Here is a 20,183-nt window from a genome sequence, read left to right on the forward strand (position 1 = left end):
TGTACTAGCATGCTTGTACTTAACTATTTTTAAGCATTCCTCGATTTCAAATACTATCTAGACATAGATATAATCTTAAATTTATACATATTTAAACCACACAGACTAACAGACTCTTAAAGCCGGAACACAGCACCAGACCCACTGTTATTGTGTGGTAGTTCTACTGATAAATAGATGGAACCTATTCAGATGGACATCATAAAGCCCAATGTTGTGATGTTCTTTTGTCAAAATTCAATTAAATCTCTCTTTACATGATTTACTACACCCTGTAATTATATAATGAATTAATAATTTACAAAGCGTTCATATGAAATATTTAAACAGCACCAAAAGTGCTAGCTCACTATTTACTATGAAGCTGTAAATCTTTCAAACAGTTATTTATTTTCACCACAAATATCTCAGTAGATGGCGGGATTAAATATATGGCGTCTGATAACAATGATAAGGATGACGTCGTCCGAACTGACTGCGACCAACCAACCAAACCACCACTCCCAACTAAGGAACAAACGCAGATATTTCAATTTCATAAACCAATGGACAATTAATCCGATCGCAGCAAGTAAAGGTATCCAAAGAAAAGTTTGTACAACACTTAATTCCAAAACCCTGATTGGTATTGATAATATAAGAAACTTCATTTTTAGAGATTGGTGGCAGGGCAAAGTTGTGCCGGACAAAGTAACCAAGCAGCAATGCTTACTGTATTGCGTACCAGTTTCAATGTTGAGTGAGCCAACATAATTAGAAGCATTAGGGTGTAAAAATATTAGCTTAGGTTAATATTTCTTAAAGTGGTTATGTCTGTGGTGACTTGACATCAGGTTGTCTAATTGTCAGTCCACCTTTATGATATAAAAAATTACTAATATCAGTAGTGGAACTACCACTTTCCCATTAAGACACCAGGTGTGCCAGACTTGGGTCTAGTTATTCTCTAGAGGAAGTGCTACTGCGGATTCTCGATTAAAATTTTTCGAAGAATTTTAACCAAAACTCTTCATGTTTATTTTAAAATAAAACTGGAAACTTTTTTTAAACAAAAATTGTCGCTATAACCTCTTGAACTAAGCAAACTATTTTAATTTTTGAGGGGATTATATAAGGACATATTAAATAACAATATTGTTATATATGTAACAGTTATTTACTAATTTACTACATGATTTATATTTAGAGTCACATCTTTATTCAATTAAAAGACAATCATTTAAATTGGAATTAAAAGTTGAAGTTAATCAATAAGAATATGAAAAAGTGAACCATTAGTGATGTGTCCTCTGATTTCCTATATTGTTCTTCCTGTAGATATAATTTCGTCAACATACATTTTTTTTCAACGAATGGTAGCCATACCCCATTTTAAGCACTTACTAATTTCTTATTTAGCCCTACAATTAAGGTTAAATCTTGTGGCAGGATTAAGCAGTGACAGCAGCTCGAGGGGTCTGGATCGATACTGCGATTTTTACATCACTAGGGGACCCACAATTAAGCTATTGACGTTATCCTTGACATATAACAAAACATTGCTATGCAATATTATTTAGCAAAGTAACTTACAACGATCACGAAAAATTAGGCATTGAATTATTAAAAATAAAAACAGGTAGAGTTCAATTAAAACCAGTGAGGACTTTGTAGCCGGTAAAAGTCATGATATATTCGAACGGTACTCGATCGTGAGTTCCGGAACCATTCCAATGGTAGAGTTTGACACCTAAAGCTGAAGCAGACAGTGAACGACCGATTGCAACAACCTCGAGCGATACCTTCGCAGCGAGACAACACTTTCATAATGAGGAAAATTAATGACTGACATTCATGTAGAGAATTTGGTAACAGTTTCTTAAATTTACTTAAGATGTAATTATGATATCATACGGATTTATTCGTATGTAACATTTTCAGCGAAAAATTCTTGACCTGTTTATATTATGCAGTGAAATATTACGATTTATTATTGATATAGTTGAAATAGAAGAATTCTTGCACAAGCCAAAACAAACCAGCGTCACATAATCGGACTAATTTTTTCCCACGCGTTTTCAGAACAGTTTAAGCCTTTTCCAATCTTATTAATATGGGGACATTTTGTTACAGAAACATTGTTGTATTATATGCTCAGTGTTAGGTATATGCATCAAGTGTGTTTCCCAACATATAACAACACTGGACAGCATGGATTATGAGATTAATAAAACTTACTAGTCTATCAAAGGCGAAACAAAAACGTCTCTGATATAAAGATATTTGCTCAAAAGATAATTATTTCTGATATGTTAATTCAATATATACTTGAAACGAGAGGCCATACAAGAGGCAATTAAAACTGTATCGTCATAATCAATGTTAACGCAACTCGCGTGGTCATCTATCAATACATGTAAGTATTGCATAATGTTTATTTTTCTTACTAATATATTAAATATTAATCAATTCTACAAAAAAAGTCAATTTAACGCAAAACGGTCAAAACTTAATCGATGTCCTGTACTTAACTGTTTTCCTATTCTACTAAAATAACGATCCATTTGTGGTCACATTTGGATCGAAATAGAATCGGGAATATGTCGTAACAATTATAAACTGGTAGTTAGGGTTCCAAGTTAAAATTCAGTTGAGAAATATTTTAGTACAGAATATTCAAAGATGTAAAGTAAATAGTCCAATCGGTATTGAATAAGGAATGTGATATTACCATTATAATTAATAGAATTGACACCCTGAAAAGTAATTAAATTTGTCATAATAATTAAGAAGATGTCAACTTATACAACTCAAGTGTCTTCAAAGTCTCCAACGAATTGAACTTAGTACAAAATCACGTGCAACAGGTTGTCGTAAACAAAGCATTAGTGTGCAATGACCCTAATAAAAGGCACTTACATCCGAGCCCACGCTTCTGTTCCAAGGGGCCGAGCCTCCAGGCGTCGTTATGGCACAGTTGATCCACGATAACCTCTGGTGAGACTGAGAACGGTTTAATTGTTGTGTATAACGAAGCAAGCCTTCCGCAGACCAGATACAGGTCGGCTAACTTTCCTAGATACGTGCATTTTCGATTTAATTCGCTTTTCACTTTTACTTTGTACGTGTTTAGGAATTAATCGAATATTCAAACATTCGAATTGTTTAATACCATTGAAACGTTTTGATTGATACGATTAATAAATAATAATGTTTCTATTATTGTAAATGGGAAAGTGTATTTATTTTCGTAAATTAGTCACGCTCGGGCGACTGGACTGATTTTAATTAAATTATAGATATATGAGAGATGTCATGGAATGCACGTTACTAAGTTTATATTTATGTATTAGGGTTAGCAAAGCGAGTCTGTTTTTCTTTCAAACTGGTATCACTTAAACGTACTTTGAAATACGTATCAAAATTACCTAATGGAATTTAAAAAAATTAACGTATCTAAGAATACACTACACTTAATTGATCAATACTTAATTTACTTTAAATTATTGTGATTTTAGGTAAATTAAGTTTCGATTTAATTTTATGGATACCCAACATTCAATCCTCATTAATTTCTTCATTCATTCCTATTATGTACTTTTAGATTTTGTAGATACTGTCTATATATTTTATCATTCATAAATATAATCTTTAACTAAATATTTATTACTCCGTAACGGATTGAGGCACGAGTGACTCAGTGTAATTATAGACCACCTTAGTTCCCATGGTTAGCGCTACATTGACAATGTAAGGAACCGGAATTTTAATAATGATTGTAGTTTCAAGTATCCCTTTTCTCTTCCTACGATTACAAATTTACGGAAAAATGTTCTATCAGAAGAAAAACACATAAAAGTCATAATATAAAAATATTCGTTTATACTAGAATTATCAATAGCTATTTTTAATGCAATTAGTTTACAATAAATAACATAATTCTGGCAAACCGAAATGAAATCACCGATGTCCTCCTGACCGATAATGACTTGTAGCCAAATGTGCAACAGTTGTAATAATGCATGTAAAAGTGCGCGCGAAAAACAGGGGCAATCTCCATGAGATGGCAATCAACTTCAACGAAAGAGTTAGAGCTCAGGACCAACAATTTTGAGCGCTTTCTGAGTCACAGAATCGTTAAGTCACTTCCGAAATCGTAGTACAAAAAATTTCTCGAAAGATCCTTTGTACTGGCCCAACAAATTTGTAACCTTATCCAAATCCATAAAGCTTTTCGAGTAGTCTCTTGCGAACACTTTCGGATTAACAGCAAGATTACTGATGATCATTAATATAACATTAAATTTCAGGTTACCAAAAGCTAGACCTAGACCAGTGGGGAAAATAAAGAGTTCAAATGTATTTTAAAAATCACTTAACATGATATATATTACACCTAAATTCAAAACAAATTTTGACTGAATTTGATGTACAAAAAAAAAATAAAGACGTTTTCGACATTGGATGTTGAATATTACATGCGAATATTAAATTCAATTGGATTTTTGGGCAGGATATATGTATTATAGTCGTTGTATTTAACTAATATAATCCATAAAAAATGTCAGAAAAAAGTAACTACGATTTTCTTGCTAATTCTTCGGTGGAATTTCGAAAAGATGGTAAGTATATTTTTGACTACTAACATGTATGTTATTTTGTAAATAATAATTCATTAAACATAACAAAGTTCTTCGCCGAAGAACTTTATTATGTATTAGTGCCGAAGAACGATCATAGTGGCGTGATCAATTGGATAAGCCTATGTCCAGTAGTGAACGAATATAGACTGTTGATGATAATAAAGTAAAGGCTATTCGGGTAAGGATAAACTTTGGAACTTATTCCTCCACGCTGATCCAATGAAATTTATGGATATAAATGGCCGGTTCATTAAAATTAGATCCATACACTACAGGTTTCCGTACAATTCACCTTTACCACGAGATTAATTATAAACACACATTAAGCACATGACAATTCACTTGTACCCAGGATAAACAGCTAAGATGCACGCGTTCCAGCCATGGCCCATCACATTATAATAAGTATTAGTTAAATTAGAATTGACAAGCATTAACGACAAATAATCTTCATTAAAGCAGGTGCAATAGCACGCAACTCTGCACTCAAAATACACGCGAATGTCAGTACTCATAATTTTCAACGCGACATTGGCACCGGCGACTCGATAAACAATTTAAATTGTACAGTCAGAGTAAGAAAACCTTCGTCACTTTTCAAATTATTTCCTTTAACAAGTCGAAAAATCTTAGTACCTTTTGAAACTGAAGCACAAAACTGACAAATGCATATAAAAATAAACTTACATAGTATGATAACTTGGTTCAAAATAGTGTAACATTATTGGACTACGTCTAGCTTTATATAGTCATTTCAAATTTAAATTAGATATGATATATTTTTTTATGGCTTTTTTGTGCCAAGAGAGCATAGATTATTTCGCCAATGTCACGTGCGATTGAGAAGACACGATGGAGATTGAACGGTATGACATCTTCCACTGAATTGTCAAAATATGTAAGTGTCATGTATTCTCGATCGGTAAAGCAGATCGCTCATACTGAACACACGTAAATAGATCTTAAGGTGACGAACCTTTTCTTACCCTGACTGTACATATTTTTATTAAGAGTACAAAGTGCAAATATTTCAGTTTATGGAAACATAATGACTGACTCAGATCCCTTATTTGTCATATAATAAATAAAACAACCTTGAAAATACAATTTACTTCAATTGTCGGATACATTGTTATTTCGATACTACTATTATATAATATTAGTATAGATTACGTTTGCTGCTTGTTTGAATAGGTCATATTGTATTATTTAGATGCTATTGTCCATTCATAATGCTGAAATTTAGGATGAAATCAAAACAAAACTAAACTCATAATACTAATACTTTAAAATCGTATTTTATATTCCCTTTTTCTATTCATCATTTATTCAAGTCGTGTTACAGACGGTAATTAAATAAATCATGAGAAAACCGACATGCCTTCATAAGTATATGAGAGAACATCACATACATTACTCTGGTCCCAATGTAAGTAGCTAAAGCACTTGTGTTATGGAAAATCAGAAGTAACGACGATACCACAAACACCCAGACCCAAGACAACACAGAAAACTAATGATAGTCATCGACTCGGTCGGGAATCGAACCCGGGACCTCGGAGTGGCGTACCCATGAAAACCGGTGTACACAACACTCGACCAAGGAGGTCGGAGTTTATATACAATCAATCCGTTCTGGGAAATTTGCTGGAATAAACACTAAGGCTTCTCCTTAATAGCTTAATATAGATTGTTATAGTTGATGAGATGGTTAGAGTACGAGAATCTCAACCACCGCAACATAACATTTAACATCGGATCCGCCGAGATGCCCAGTGGTTAGAACACGTACATCTTAACAGATGATTGCGGGTTCAAGCCCAGGCAAGCACCACTGAATTTTCATGTGCTTAATTTGTTAATTCATCTCGTGCTCGTCGGTGAAGGATATAATATATCGTAAGGGAATCTGTATCTAGTTTCAATGAAATTCCTTCACACATTAATCCACAAATCCTATGGGGCAGCGTGGTGGAATATTCTCATAACCATAAGGTTAGGTTAAAGTAATGGGATATTTACAGGCTGTTCATATCATTGGTACAGTATGTTTCCATAAACTTCGAAACCTTCGCCAGCCAATCAATCTGACAGTTACAAGCTATTTTAACCCTTATTGAGATATTAAAGAAGAAAGTATTTAATACACATTCAATAACGCTTTGAAAGCCTACTATGACTAAATATAGAAAAAAAACTACGAATAAAAACCGTATTTACTATATATAATATAAATAGCTCATCTTTCTAGGCAAATAATTTTATATGTTATCTATCATTTATCATATATAATTAAATCACAGTGATAGTCACGAGTATCATACATTTCTTACAGACTATTGATCATGTTTAATGATAGAAGTATTACAAATGTCAATGCAACTTTTAAAAATAAATTTAAACAACATCTACACGCATGAAAAACTGAACGAATTAATTTTAACGCGTTTAAACCATTAAATAACTATTTTATTATTGTATTAACCTTTACTTTTATACATTTATACATGTTAAATAAACTTGGTAGGTATTATTATTAAATATGGAGTACTTATTTTTTGTAACACAGTTTTTTTAAACTGCTTAAAGCTGTGCAGTTCGACATGATTTTGTAAAAAAAATATTATATTATTTTGTTCGTTTTAATCACTTGCCCCTACCAATTATTATCTATAATAATATTATAAATGTGAAAGTTACTCTGTCTGTCGAGCTGAGATGGCCCAGTGGTTAGAACGCGTGCATCTTAACCGATGATTGCGTGTTCAAACCCAGGCAAGCACCACTATATACCTATATGTGATAATTTGTGTTTATAATTCATCTCTTGCTCGGCGGTGAAGGAAAACATCGTGAGGGAACCTGTCTTAATTTCATCGAAATTCTGCCACATGTGCATTCCACCAACCCGCATTGGAACAGCGTGGTGGAGTATGTTCCAAACGCTCTCCTTAATGGAAGAGGAGGCCTTATCTCAGCAGTGGGAAATGTACAGGCTGTTACTTTACATTACTTTACTTTACTCTGTCTGTCCGTCGCTCTTCATTCTTTTTATTCGCTACACGGCCAAACCGAATTTGATAAAACATGGTATTAGACAAACTTGAACTCCAAGAATAGAAAGACTATTTTTTTCCTAACACATAACAGCCAAACATCTAAAAGGCGTGCGAAGCCGCAGGCGACTACTAGTTATAATTGATTATGTTTGTGACTTCACTTTTTTAATGTAAGCACAGATAAGAGCAGTCAGTAACAACCAGTAACTTAGAAAAAACATAAATGATTTCAATGTCTCTGTATAACACATACCTAATATACAGCAAAAGCAAACTTAGTTGCAAACGGCTATTCTGTGAGACATATATTTTTACATATCTATCAAAAGTATTTATACTTAATGTGAAACCAAGGGACATAATTATCATTTATTATTAGTGTTATATCTGACGGCCATCTCGTGGCGAACGGCGCGTTTGACAAACGATCGCAATGTCATTGCCACCCACAAGAAGCGTAATGAGATAAAAAACATTACACGATAATATACTTAGTTTTACAAAATAATACATTTCATTTACATTCTTAGAAGAACACTGATACCTACGTTCCTAATCTACGAATATGTCATTGAGGGTTCTAATGAAAGCTTGTATTTGAATATTGTGTTGCCATCAATGATGTTAAATTTTAAATTGTAATGATGCGTTGTATAAAGAACATTCACATATATTAAAATAATGTTAACCAAATTATTGAAAATGAGTTGATCAACGATTATCATAAAAAACAAATACCTATTTTTTTGTTTTTTTTTGGCAATTTCAAGTACTTTTTTACTTAACAGAACAGCATATTCGAACTAGATTTAATCCAGGTGAGGTTTCACTTTCATTCTCATTTCATTCAAGAGTTTTTTTTTTCAGAAAAAAATCATCTCATACTCTAAAATACTTTATTCTGACTAACGTATAAAAATCGAAATATTCTTTATTCAAGTAGGCTTTCACAAAAACATTTCGTCATTTTACAGAAGTATATAAAAAGTATCTACCTATCTATTCATACATTATCACAATTTGTATGCTGAAATACTTTCTTTTCAAAGATACCTCCTACCAAGATGCACTTAATTTTTTTCATTCTTCAACTTACGTACATCCACATCAAACATCACTTAATAAAACATTAAACTCTCCGCATTTCATGTCCACGCATTTTGTATCTGTGTAAATTTATTTTTGTGAGCGGGAAATAAGATAAACATCGAGGTCTTAAGTTAATGTAAGACGCATTCAATAAACTTCAGTCGTTGTACAGTTGTGTTCAAATTCAACATTACAAATAGCAGTTACCCGTGCCGCTATATTTAGACATGCTTTCGATTTCTATTAGTTAAGTTTTACTTTTAAGGCCACTCACTTTTTGTTGATTCTATTCGTAATTACTTAAATTGTTAACTTTGTGAAAACTGCTTTACAATCGTATACTGTTTTGCAATTTAAATAAAATTAAAAATGTAACTGGAATATTATTTGTTCTGAATCATATTTTTCTATATAATCTGTCATGTATTTTGGCATTAAATTTACGCGCCATATTTTTGTAAAAAAAAATGTCAATAGATAATTTATTGTTTATTATCTGTTGAAACTAAATTTTATTAATTATCACTTTCAAATAAAGAATACTTTGTAATTTTATTATTTATAGTACGCTTACTTTCACCTTGTTAATCAAGATATTAGTTTATCGTAAAATATGTTTATAGTACGTGGATCGAATATGTTTCAAATCATGATTTATCATTAGTATTAATTAAAGCATTACAAATATAGGATTATTATTAATATAATCATATGTTAAACGTCAGTGATGTGCGTCGTAATGAATGGACACCACGCGATACTGTTATCTCTCAATACACGCGCGCGACCTTCCTGATCCATAAGCGATGGCAATCTTTGGATATTTTCGTTTGAACGTTTTTATTCATCACGTGTATGCTTGATCTTATGGTTTGAATAAAAATAATCTTCCATCGTCAGTTACATACATCAATATATTTATGAAGGTCTATTTTTAAAGTCATTTGAAAGATTTTGACTTATTGTGAATAATATATTTTTTTTATTTCCATACGAAAGAGAAAGAAAAGGCTGGACATTTAAAACCTTATAGTTTATTTATTAGTAAATTAGAGATATTACTCTAAATCTTCCAATTGTAATAAGGTATTATTACAATACCTAAAAAAGCAAAATCAATTTTTTCTCCAGGCATCGGGTCAGAAACTAGCAGTGTTAAAGGCAGGTGCCAGGTGCTAGCATTAGTCATAATTGATTTTATTGCGCACGTAATGACGTTGCGTAAGTACTTTTTTATTGGTTTTTATTTGTTTATTCAAATGGGTAGTATTGAGAAGACCTGTGACTTTTAAGTCACTCTCAGCTCTGTATTGTCAAAAGTTCAATTTATGGCGCGTTCATAAAAATATGACATCGAATTTTTATGTTGGGCATGTAGAGAATGACATTAAAACTACATTATGAAGTTAATCGCTGAACCGCCAATTAACTGTCATGTCCGAAGTAGACAACTTCACATTTATTTTACTACGAATTGAATTTGTGAATGAATGTTATATTAATGCTGAAAACAGAAGAAATTATGTTTCATAATAATAATATTTTTTTTTATCATAATAAATAAGTTATTTTTATTTTATTGTAATTAATTATTTGCACGAATTAAAAAGCTATTGTTCAAACGACGAAGAAGTAGATCTTCTCACGCGAAAACATAATTACACGATTTTTTTTATTCAAATAGGGTCTTAAAGTCATGTTAAAGGATTAAATTAAAGGTCAATACCATAGCAAATAATACACATATAGTGAATTTAAGGGACCCATCGAGACGAAAGGTGGCTTGTTCGGATTGGAGAGCTAAGATTGGTGGATTCTATTGGATTAGTTGGTGGACGATGTAATATGAGCGTAAAATATAGTCACTCAATATACTACAAAGAAAATAATACAACGATCACAGATTAAAAATTAAAAGGTAGATTGAGTTCGCGGGATATTATTATGGTAGGCAAAGTGCAGTAAATAAACAATTAGTATAAACACTATTAACAAAAATACGACAAACATGCTTTTTAATTTGTATTCGCTTTGTTGCTTCTTTTTTATGTTTTATTAAATGAGAAAATGTATAAAAAATAAATACGTCGAATAGTTATATGGTCAAATACCCTTGCCATTTCAGAACATATTAAAAAAAGTCGAGTGTAAACGTCTATAATATTATGAATTAATGAAGGCGAGAGTTACCAAATTCGGAGTTATAAAAAATACGACCACCCAGTGCCAACCATGCCGTGTGGCGCCATGGCGTAAATAACGGGATATCCGTCACTGACACAGTTTCGTACGATAACGACAGATAACGCGGTAAAGTAATTATGATGGTGTTGCCAGGATGTCAAAGTAATTTCAGTTAATAATAGCATCATCGTAACTAAAACAAGTCTATAAATTGAGACATTAACTAGTAACATAAATATGTAATAGGGTGTTTTTATTTGCTGCTCTGCTTAGCTAGAAAAGGCTAGTCGTATTCTCCTAACATTTCCACTTTTGACAATATGCAGCCTCGGATAACTGTACTATTTCACTAGTAAAACATAGGTAGAAACGATGCAATAAACATAGGTAGTGCATCCAATAGTCTTAAAATAAAGAAATACTTTTAAGATATTAAATTGTATTTTCAATATATAATTTAATAACTTTTTTTGAACCTAATGTGTATCTTTTATAAACAAACTTTGAAGTGTTTAAGAAAACAGTTTGATGATAACCTATCCTTTTTTGTATGACTTTTGGAGGTCAAAGATCTGATGAATTATGTTATTTAATCTTTACAATGTTGTATTTAATTTCATAAGTTCTTTATTTAAATTTTTTCTTAGCATTCTAAATTTAAATTCGGTAATTACAAGAATATCATATTATTGTATCTATTACTCTTTGTTTCATTTAAATTATAATATAACTTTCTTTTGTTGCAAACTAATTTATTACAGACATAACATAGATTACTATTATTAGAATCTGTAATCAGATGTAAAAAGAGATTGAAACAATGTTGCAATACTAATAACATATTGTACACATGTTCATTGCCTATTGTAAATGTCTAGATAATTAAAAAAAAAACCTGTAATCAAATAGCCTTTCTTAATCTAACTTTCACTGTCTACTCACCCATCTGTAGTCACTGAGTTCACAGACAGAGCCTCGGGGAATGTCATCTGGTGATGGGGTTCCTCTGTCTCTTTCTCCTCTGGTATTTCTTGGATATCCTGTGGGATATCAGGAGGTTCAATAGACACTCCCTCTTCCATGTTTGAAGATTTCTGCGAAACATTGTGGAGGCCAGACAGGTCGTGGTTAGTATTTCCATCCTCGGTTTGAAGAGCTTCAGATACCACCAATATGAAAAGAGCACAACTGGAATAAAAACAATACTATTATTATCAAAAGACTACAACTGTTATAAGAAAAAAAGTGTTACTTTAACTACCTGGAGAGCACTGAAATTGTCAGTAAAGACGTGTAAATTATATACAGCCCACCCTTCATCGTAATATTAGTGAAAAATCCACAGTCCAGTTCATTTTGTGCGTAAAATTAAAACATATTCACAGCGTTTGTAAACGAGTATTATAAATTCACAAATAACTAAAACCACTCTTATTACGTGCACACGCAATTCATATTTATCAATTTATTTGTAATACAAAAAAAACAGCTGTAAACTCGAGACATTAAAAATTTGCGACAAGAAAAGAGCCCACGAACATTTTCATTGAATCTATTAAATTTGACAGTTACGAAATTCCAAGTATTTTACGGTTGAATGATCAATGTCTCGCATTTGGTCATTGGGTAAAATCAGCAAAAATAATCGATTATTATGTTTTCACCAATCGAAATAAAACATTTAACACGAAAACTTTTTTATCATTGGCTATTTTTCAAATGATGGAAAACGTTTCTGTTCACGCAGATGTGTATTTTAACATTTTTCAAGAATATAGCAAACGTACAGTTTTTTTCTGTGAAACACATACAGTGTTTAATATCTTATTTACAGTAAACTTATACAATCTTAGGTTATAGAACTAAAGGCTAACAATGATACATAATATATAAATAAAATGTTTAAAACTAACTCACAGTTAAGTCACCTATGTCGAAATATCATAAATTAATATGTTGTACAAACTTTAGTACCATTTACTACCAGTAGAGGTGGTTCTTTTTTGTTATCTGTATTTGTAACTGCCAAAGCTATCAGTTATTTGCCGCATCGACATCAACAGTCAGTTAAAGAATCTTGTACTGATTAAGATTAAAACGTTTAAAATGGAGGCATTGTATGCAATTCCCTTTACTGTTCTTGAAATACCAAACATCAAAATCAAAAAACCATCATGGTTGCAGCCTCCTTCAGCAATGACAACGTTTTCTTTAGTATTATTCTCATATTTCTTAGTGACTGGAGGTTAGTAGATTCTAATAGTCAGTTATCGAAATTTATAAGTAGAATCCAATTAGTAATCAACTTTTTTTTTGTTATAGGCATCATATATGACGTTATTGTTGAGCCACCAAGTGTTGGGTCTACAACCGATGAACATGGTCACAGTAGGCCGGTCGCCTTTATGCCGAATAGAGTAAACGGCCAATACATCATGGAAGGACTGGCTTCTAGCTTCCTATTTTCTTTGGGAGGACTTGGTTTCATCATACTCGACCGTACACACAATCCTACCACACCTAAATTAAATAGAATTTTGTTAATATCTGTAGCATTTTTGTGCATACTGGTCTCATTCTTTACGACCTGGATATTCATGAGAATGAAGCTACCAGGTTACTTGCAAAACTAATCTCTTACAATATATTTGTTTATGACTAAGTTAAAAATATATTTTTACACTGATCAAAAGTTTTATTTAATGCATTTAATATTATTGGTAAGTAATATAATATTACTAATGTTTTTCAAATTATGTTTTTTAAAATTACAATTAAATGAAAATTATTATCTTAAAAGCTATTTTTTTTATTTTATATTAACATACAATTGGAGGGGCCTATGTCCAGCAGTGGACGAATATGGGCTACTGATGATGATAGTGATACAATTATAAAAATTATAATGACAAAATACCCATAGTCTGTTCAAACCAAAAGAAGAGTAACATGAAATTACAATATTAATTGACTTAATGTGGCTCGAGATGTTGAATTCATAATCTGTTCTTTACTATAGATGTACAAATTATGAAGTTATGAAGATATATTTAAATTTAATTGATTATACTTTGGAAGTAGATTTAAATTTAATATAAACAGCGAAGTTGAATAGCATATTATATCTAAAAATATTTATGATATATCTAAAAATATTTTTAGTAAAGATGGAGCACATAGCAAATCACATGAAATATATGATTGATAGATTATCTTAACTCTTTCAATTGAAATATAAACAGACAATGTGAACTTAGTCATCACAAAATTAAATTTTTGATTCCATTACCAAAATTAATAAATCATCAGTCACACATTATATTACATTGAAGTGTTGATGTTGGCTGAAATTGTTGTTTATTTACAAAATAAAGGATGTGTGTATGTGTAAAAACATATAATGGAGGAAAAATGACCCAGATATTGTTTTAAAAATTTATTGATTACATAAACACTAAATAAATTAAAAACCTTATTAAATATTTGGCAGTTTTGATCAAGTACGAGTTAATAAATCATTTTAAATACATCACAACACAAATATTGAGAAGATCGTAAACATTTATATATTTATCTAAAAAAAATAATTAAACTAAGGAAGACATCACAATGTTGTTGAGAACATTAATTTCTTTAAATATTATAATAAATTTAATCTAATTTTCGAAGGTGTGAGATACATTGTTGATTATTATATATGTTTGGACTAAATATCAAATATAATAATATCAAATTGATTGGAGCTTCTTTACAGTCTTATCCTGAAGGAGCTGAAAAAAAAAACAATCTGTCAACAATCTACAGCGAATAAGATCCATCCATCCTTCTATTAAATCATGGTTGGTTAACATTCAAATTACTTAATTTATATGTTGAAGTATTTATGTAAGTTCCCGATGATTTCTATCAAAGTTCAATCAGATTGATTCAGTTTTTTAATAGCAATGACAAACAGGTTGGCATTTAATTTTTTTGTAAAAAAATTGTCAGATAGTGTCACTGGTCTAATGGTCTGTGATTCCAGGAGCCTGGGTTTAAGCCCCGGGTCAGATCAATGAAAAGGTATTAGGATATAAAAAATACTCAATACTTAATGATCCAGAGCTTAGGAGATAGAAGTGTGTACCCAGCCTTGTTTGTATAGGATTGATCATCCCTTCAGATTATGAAAGTGAGGGAATAAAAGACATCCCCATTTAAACAAATAATGTTTGTATAATACTGGTGGTATATAATATATTGCAAAATATGTCAGGATGATATCATTATCATAAATTAGTAAAAAATAAAGTCATTAGACTCATTAATTATTATTATAACTTACTGGCAAAAATCAGAGCTTTTATCAATGATATGTTCAAACTCAGCAAATGACAATGCACCATCATCATCAAGATCCGCTTCTTCTAGAACATTTTGTACTAACTGTTGTATTTCTGAATCACTGAGCTTTAGTTCGGGTCCACACAAGCGTTCTATCACTTCCCTGAGGTCAGAGACACCTATCATATCATCACCATCAAAATCTGAAACATACATTTATTATTATTTGTAATTGATATCAAATCCCGAGCTTAGTTGAGTAATCAGTCTTAACATTTATGAAACTTATCACTCATTGTAGAAAATCTTGTAGAATAGTTTATATACTCACTCATTCATTGCAATCAAATTGGTTTAAGACATCATATTTTGTAATGAGTTTTTCTTTTGGGAATTATTCATGTTTTGTTTAATTCACTTACCAAATATTCTAAAGGCATGTTCAGCTTTAACAGCCTTTGGTGCATTGTCACTGAAAACAGACATCATGTCGAGAAAATCCTCAAATGTACAGTCTCCATCATTACTGGAACTAAAGACCTTGCAGATCCTGTCTCGAAATGGATTTACTCTTAACTCTGGGTACTGTAAGATTTTCGCCATTGGCAGCTTAGCATTCTTGTTGTGCCCTACTTTTTCTGGGGCCAAGGCCTTAAACTTCTGATGGGCGCTAAAAATAAATATATTTTTAGAGCATTATAGGCACATCTAGGTTTGAAAAATAAATAAAAGTAATACTAGTAAAATTACGTACGTAAGGGTTAATTTTAACTTAAATTAAATATTCGGTAATTACTTACTAAAGAACTTCTTTCTTGGTGAAATATGTCAGGTCCTAAAAAACATTTCGGAGAATATTAGTCATTTTTAATTGTTTATACCTAATAATTAGAATAGTTAGACTAAGAGTAATCCATTGTTTTACTTACTTCATAATCCTGCAATTCTTCTTCAGTGAATTGACTTTTGCCTTGACCCATATCCAATACGTGTACCTTTTAATACTTACTTCTATACAATTTAACTTAAACAATATGATTTTTAAACATAAACAACACACCTTAGACGCGCGTTTGTTTGATTTTCGTATTATATATTTATATTAGATATGTCAATGCGAAGTGTCAAATATTATCTGTCGACTATAACTGACAATTTGATGTTCCGTTCTAAGCAAGCTTTTGGTTTTTATTCGAGCATAAAATAAGTGAATACAAGTATAAAATAGGACTATAATTATCTTTGGAAACTTTCAAGTTTTTTAGAACTTTTGACTGTTAAAGTCAAAAAGTTATATGTAAACTTTATTTATTCCTTGCTGGTCATGCGATTTTACACAACTTATACATGGAAATTTATACAACTTTATTTTACTATAGGTACCACACAAACTTTTATATAGCTTCATTTTGAAGAGATCCTGTTTCAGAGCTAAAAATCAGAAATAAAAAAGGTTGCCTTCTTGTATTAGATAGTCAATGCGTTCTGCCCTAATTACAAACGCCTTTGTTATGGTAGAAACATTAATAATAATCACTGATATGCGTTACTAAAGTGGGCAAAATAATTAGAAAGATTATTCACGTACACTTGTATTATATACCTACAGGCGATAAGTCGATTAATAAATTGGCATTTGTCTCAAGACTTTCATCGCTTCATTGTGAAAAAAAAAGTGAAGTTCTTACTTTTCAGACCATCCACCAGTCATTATATAGATGTGTATATGATTATTTCCTGATTTAGTCAAAATGAGAAATAAAATAATAATATATTTATGTTCTACGGATTATACAAGTAAAGTCGAATTTGTTGTAGATTAAATAATTGTTGTGAGGAATCGCAAAGGCCGCTGTAAAGTGTTATAAATTTTCTAAATAAATAGCTCTTATCATGATAAAAATATTGATCATAAATTGTTCTGTTTTTAATTTTCTAATAAATAAATTTAATTTTCTCCACTAAATGTAAGTTCGTCAGTATCTGAAAAATAAAGCAGTTTATAAAGATGAATATTTGGGTAATCGCATAGAAAGTCAATCGTTTTTATAAAGAACATGTGATATACTGTTTTGTGTTCTTGAAGCGAATATCGATCCTCTTTTGTACGGTCCGTCGGGTATTAATTCACACAGAGCCGGGTACTTGTCTTCGCACGCTGTAGTTTTCCACATGCGATTCCTCGTGAGCAGAACACAAGTAACGTTTGATTTTCTCTTAGGATGACCGGGGGCCCAGGCGCGATATGTAATACATTCTAGAGCATCACCTGTAGTTAAATTTTAAATGAATACATTTTATTAGCGGAGACCAAAACTTTACTTGGAAACGTTAACTTTCACAAATTCACATACGCCACAAATTTTGGTGTCGCTGTTGGATATTAACACAAAGATAAAAGATATTTGAATTTTATTTTTTATTATTAAACACATAAAATAAGATAAAGCATGTGCACGTGGTCTATTTTGATCGACTTCACCCTCCCGTGTAGCGGGAAACTTGTTCAATGTCATTGTTTTTTCATAAACGCGAAATTAGGTATAAGTTAAGATCCCAGGAGGAGTGAGGAGTCGAGATGGCCCAGCGGTTAGAACGCGTGCATCTTAACCGATGATTGCGGGTTCAAATCCAGGCAAGCACCGCTGATTCATGTGATTAATTTGACTTTATAATTCATCTCGTGCTCAGCGGTGAAGGAAAACATCGTGAGGAAACCTGCATGTGACAAATTTCATAAAAATTCTGCCACATGTGTATTCCACCAACCCGCATTGGAACAGCGTGGTGGAATATGTTCCAAACCTTCCCCTCAAAAGGAGAGGAGGCCTTACGCCCAGCAGTGGGAATTTACAGGCTGTTGTTGTAAGATCCCAGGATCTGCGGATAGATCACTAGACCAACGATGTGAAATCATACTACGCAAGTGAGTACGCTGTGAGTATGTGAACTCTGTATTCCTACATTATTTAAGGGTTATACGGTATTTTACGTACGGGAGTATACTCGTATATCGTATCGTGCTCGTATATCAGTACGACATTATAACTAAAATCTACGCACGGAGGTTGTGTCGTCCCCAATACGAGAGAGAAGCTACGGATAAAAAAATTGTACTTAAATATGTAGGAGGTTTGTACATGATATTGGTTTATGTTAAGTTTTCTAGGTATTTAATTGTTCTTACCGTTAGTTTTGTAAAATATACCATCGATGTCCCTTTCCATTCCAACATAAGCGGAATCGACACTTGCAGTAGCAAGTACTTGCGCAAGCACCTCAGTTCTCTGTTCGCTGGTCACGTCAGCGAGCACCGCACTGATATTCTGACACCGCGCCTGCGCTTGCGTCTGGTTTAGCTTTTTTGGTAAAAGCAGGAACATTCCTGTTGCTGGCACGCATGTTGACATCGCAGTAGCTAAAAGGTATCATATTCTTTAATCATTTACATACCATTTTTTTACGCACGGAAAATCTTCATAGATACCCGACTCTTCAGCACGGAAACGGAGAGACTGTGGGATCGCTTTTGCAGCACGACCGCTGAATCATTTACTTACCTACCTAACTTATTAAAAGTACACTATACCTCAACTGTCAATTTCATTAGTACCTCAGACTGTAATACTAATTCAACTTAAGTCAATATATAAAAACATAAATGTACTCTTTATTAATGATATTTTTACTTACGTAATGGTTTCGCATATATGCTATAATAGTCGTATCTCGTGTCATTGCTCAACGACAATCCCCCAATCGCCTCTGCACATTTCAGCACTTCACAGGAATATTCCAAAATTTCACCGCTATCCAAGTATTCTTGGGGGCTAAAGTTAATAGCCAGGGCTCTCTTCTCAATGCCAAGTCGTTTACAACTCGTGAGTGAAGTGAAGTTTGCCTTGGCCGCAACACCAAGCTTGGACCGATGACATTTCTCGATCAAATAATACTTTGGCATAGCAGCTGGTGATTCGTTCGAACATACCCTGATCGCAATAGCTTTGATAAAAAAGGATGTAATGATTATGACAGTATAGTACATTACACTTAACAATGCAGCGAACACTGCGGAGGTGATATGCAAATATATTCTTGCTATTCTAATAGAACGATGGGGCAATCCGGCTTGGTCGGATCAAAATTGTTTTACGTGATTACCGAGGAATGATTACTGAGTACTGCCTACCAAGCTAATTGTGGCTTCTACTGAGCACGCCTCAATAGAATGGCTACCCGCTAAGTAGTGAGAACATGAAATAATATAATCGTATTATTTCCGAGTTAAAGCAATGACGGAAACAGACTGTCAGATATCACTGTGTAGGCAAACCTAACAATATCCAATTGGATCGTTAGCGATGATTGGTAATTATACTCGTATTTCGAACGTAGCCTATTTAGCTGTCAACAACGCTATAACCAGAAATAAAATAATTATATCATAATAATAAAGTTCATTGCCGTAGACTTTTTTTTCTTGAAGTACATGGAAAACCTTGAAATATACTATATAGCCTTTGTTACTATATAGCCTACTCGCGTCCCGATCCTGCTTACAGGAGTGCAGTTTATTAATAAATAAAATGATATGACATTAATATAATTTATACCCTATAGCAGCTAGAAATAAGTGAAAACTTTTTAGTTCAAGAGATTACAACAAACAAACAAGATTTACCTCTTTGTAATATTAGTATAGATAACTTAAACGTATGTAAGTAAATGAAGGGTTATACGTTTTACATTGTGTGGAAAAAGATGAATTATTTAAATATTAATGGTTACTTATCGTAAAACTACTAAATTCAATTAAATGCTACCTTTTTTAAAAATCAGAAAACATTGACTGGAACCAAATCTAGTTAGAAAATGATTTCGAAAACCGTCAAATATCTAGACGGTA

At 32.1% G+C, this 20,183-nt stretch overlaps 4 protein-coding genes across 4 annotated transcripts in view; 1 reads left to right on the top strand and 3 right to left on the bottom strand.

Annotated features, from left to right (window-relative positions):
• LOC124531168 (SUN domain-containing ossification factor) overlaps positions 1–12,521 on the bottom strand; it is a 72,375-nt gene extending 59,854 nt beyond the window's left edge. Inside the window, exons 1-2 of the mRNA XM_047105644.1 lie at positions 12,216–12,521; positions 11,897–12,142 (exon numbers count right to left, since the gene is read on the bottom strand). Of these exons, the coding sequence (XP_046961600.1) occupies positions 11,897–12,142; positions 12,216–12,274 (305 nt within the window). The 5' untranslated portion in view covers positions 12,275–12,521. The remainder of the gene's footprint in view (positions 1–11,896; positions 12,143–12,215) is intronic.
• Positions 12,522–12,955: 434 nt separating this feature from the next.
• LOC124531079 (oligosaccharyltransferase complex subunit ostc-A) lies at positions 12,956–13,640 on the top strand. The gene is made up of 2 exons (XM_047105531.1): positions 12,956–13,199; positions 13,277–13,640. The coding sequence occupies exons 1-2, from the start codon at positions 13,061–13,063 to the stop codon at positions 13,585–13,587; spliced, it is 450 nt and encodes a 149-aa protein (XP_046961487.1). The 5' UTR covers positions 12,956–13,060; the 3' UTR covers positions 13,588–13,640.
• A 735-nt stretch (positions 13,641–14,375) lies between these two features.
• Positions 14,376–16,406, bottom strand: LOC124531076 (calcium and integrin-binding protein 1-like). Its single transcript, XM_047105529.1, has 5 exons — positions 16,207–16,406; positions 16,078–16,112; positions 15,700–15,947; positions 15,279–15,480; positions 14,376–14,724 (listed from the first exon to the last, which is right to left on the bottom strand). The coding sequence occupies exons 1-5, from the start codon at positions 16,255–16,257 to the stop codon at positions 14,703–14,705; spliced, it is 558 nt and encodes a 185-aa protein (XP_046961485.1). The 5' UTR covers positions 16,258–16,406; the 3' UTR covers positions 14,376–14,702.
• A 907-nt stretch (positions 16,407–17,313) lies between these two features.
• LOC124530914 lies at positions 17,314–19,390 on the bottom strand. Its single transcript, XM_047105282.1, has 3 exons — positions 18,971–19,390; positions 18,465–18,695; positions 17,314–17,546 (listed from the first exon to the last, which is right to left on the bottom strand). The coding sequence occupies exons 1-3, from the start codon at positions 19,320–19,322 to the stop codon at positions 17,314–17,316; spliced, it is 816 nt and encodes a 271-aa protein (XP_046961238.1). The 5' UTR covers positions 19,323–19,390.
• Positions 19,391–20,183: the final 793 nt, after the last annotated feature.

Source organism: Vanessa cardui, chromosome 7 (assembly GCF_905220365.1).
Source record: "Vanessa cardui chromosome 7, ilVanCard2.1, whole genome shotgun sequence".
NCBI lineage: Eukaryota > Metazoa > Arthropoda > Insecta > Lepidoptera > Nymphalidae > Vanessa > Vanessa cardui.

Bases quoted from the DNA above. Each gene is read 5' to 3' on its own strand.
- LOC124530914 (XM_047105282.1), bottom strand. From the start codon at position 19,322: ATGTACTATACTGTCATAATCATTACATCCTTTTTTATCAAAGCTATT. The intron at 18,696-18,970 runs GTAAGTAAAAAT...GATACCTTTTAG, and splicing joins CATATATGCGAAACCATTAC to CTACTGCGATGTCAACATGC. The intron at 17,547-18,464 runs GTAAGAACAATT...ATTTAACTACAG, and splicing joins TATATTTTACAAAACTAACG to GTGATGCTCTAGAATGTATT.
- LOC124531079 (XM_047105531.1), top strand. From the start codon at position 13,061: ATGGAGGCATTGTATGCAATTCCCTTTACTGTTCTTGAAATACCAAAC. The intron at 13,200-13,276 runs GTTAGTAGATTC...TTTTTGTTATAG, and splicing joins ATATTTCTTAGTGACTGGAG to GCATCATATATGACGTTATT.
- LOC124531076 (XM_047105529.1), bottom strand. From the start codon at position 16,257: ATGGGTCAAGGCAAAAGTCAATTCACTGAAGAAGAATTGCAGGATTAT. The intron at 15,481-15,699 runs GTAAGTGAATTA...TGTATGTTTCAG, and splicing joins ACATGCCTTTAGAATATTTG to ATTTTGATGGTGATGATATG. The intron at 14,725-15,278 runs GTAAGTTATAAT...TTTTTTTTTCAG, and splicing joins AAAAGCTCTGATTTTTGCCA to CTCCTTCAGGATAAGACTGT.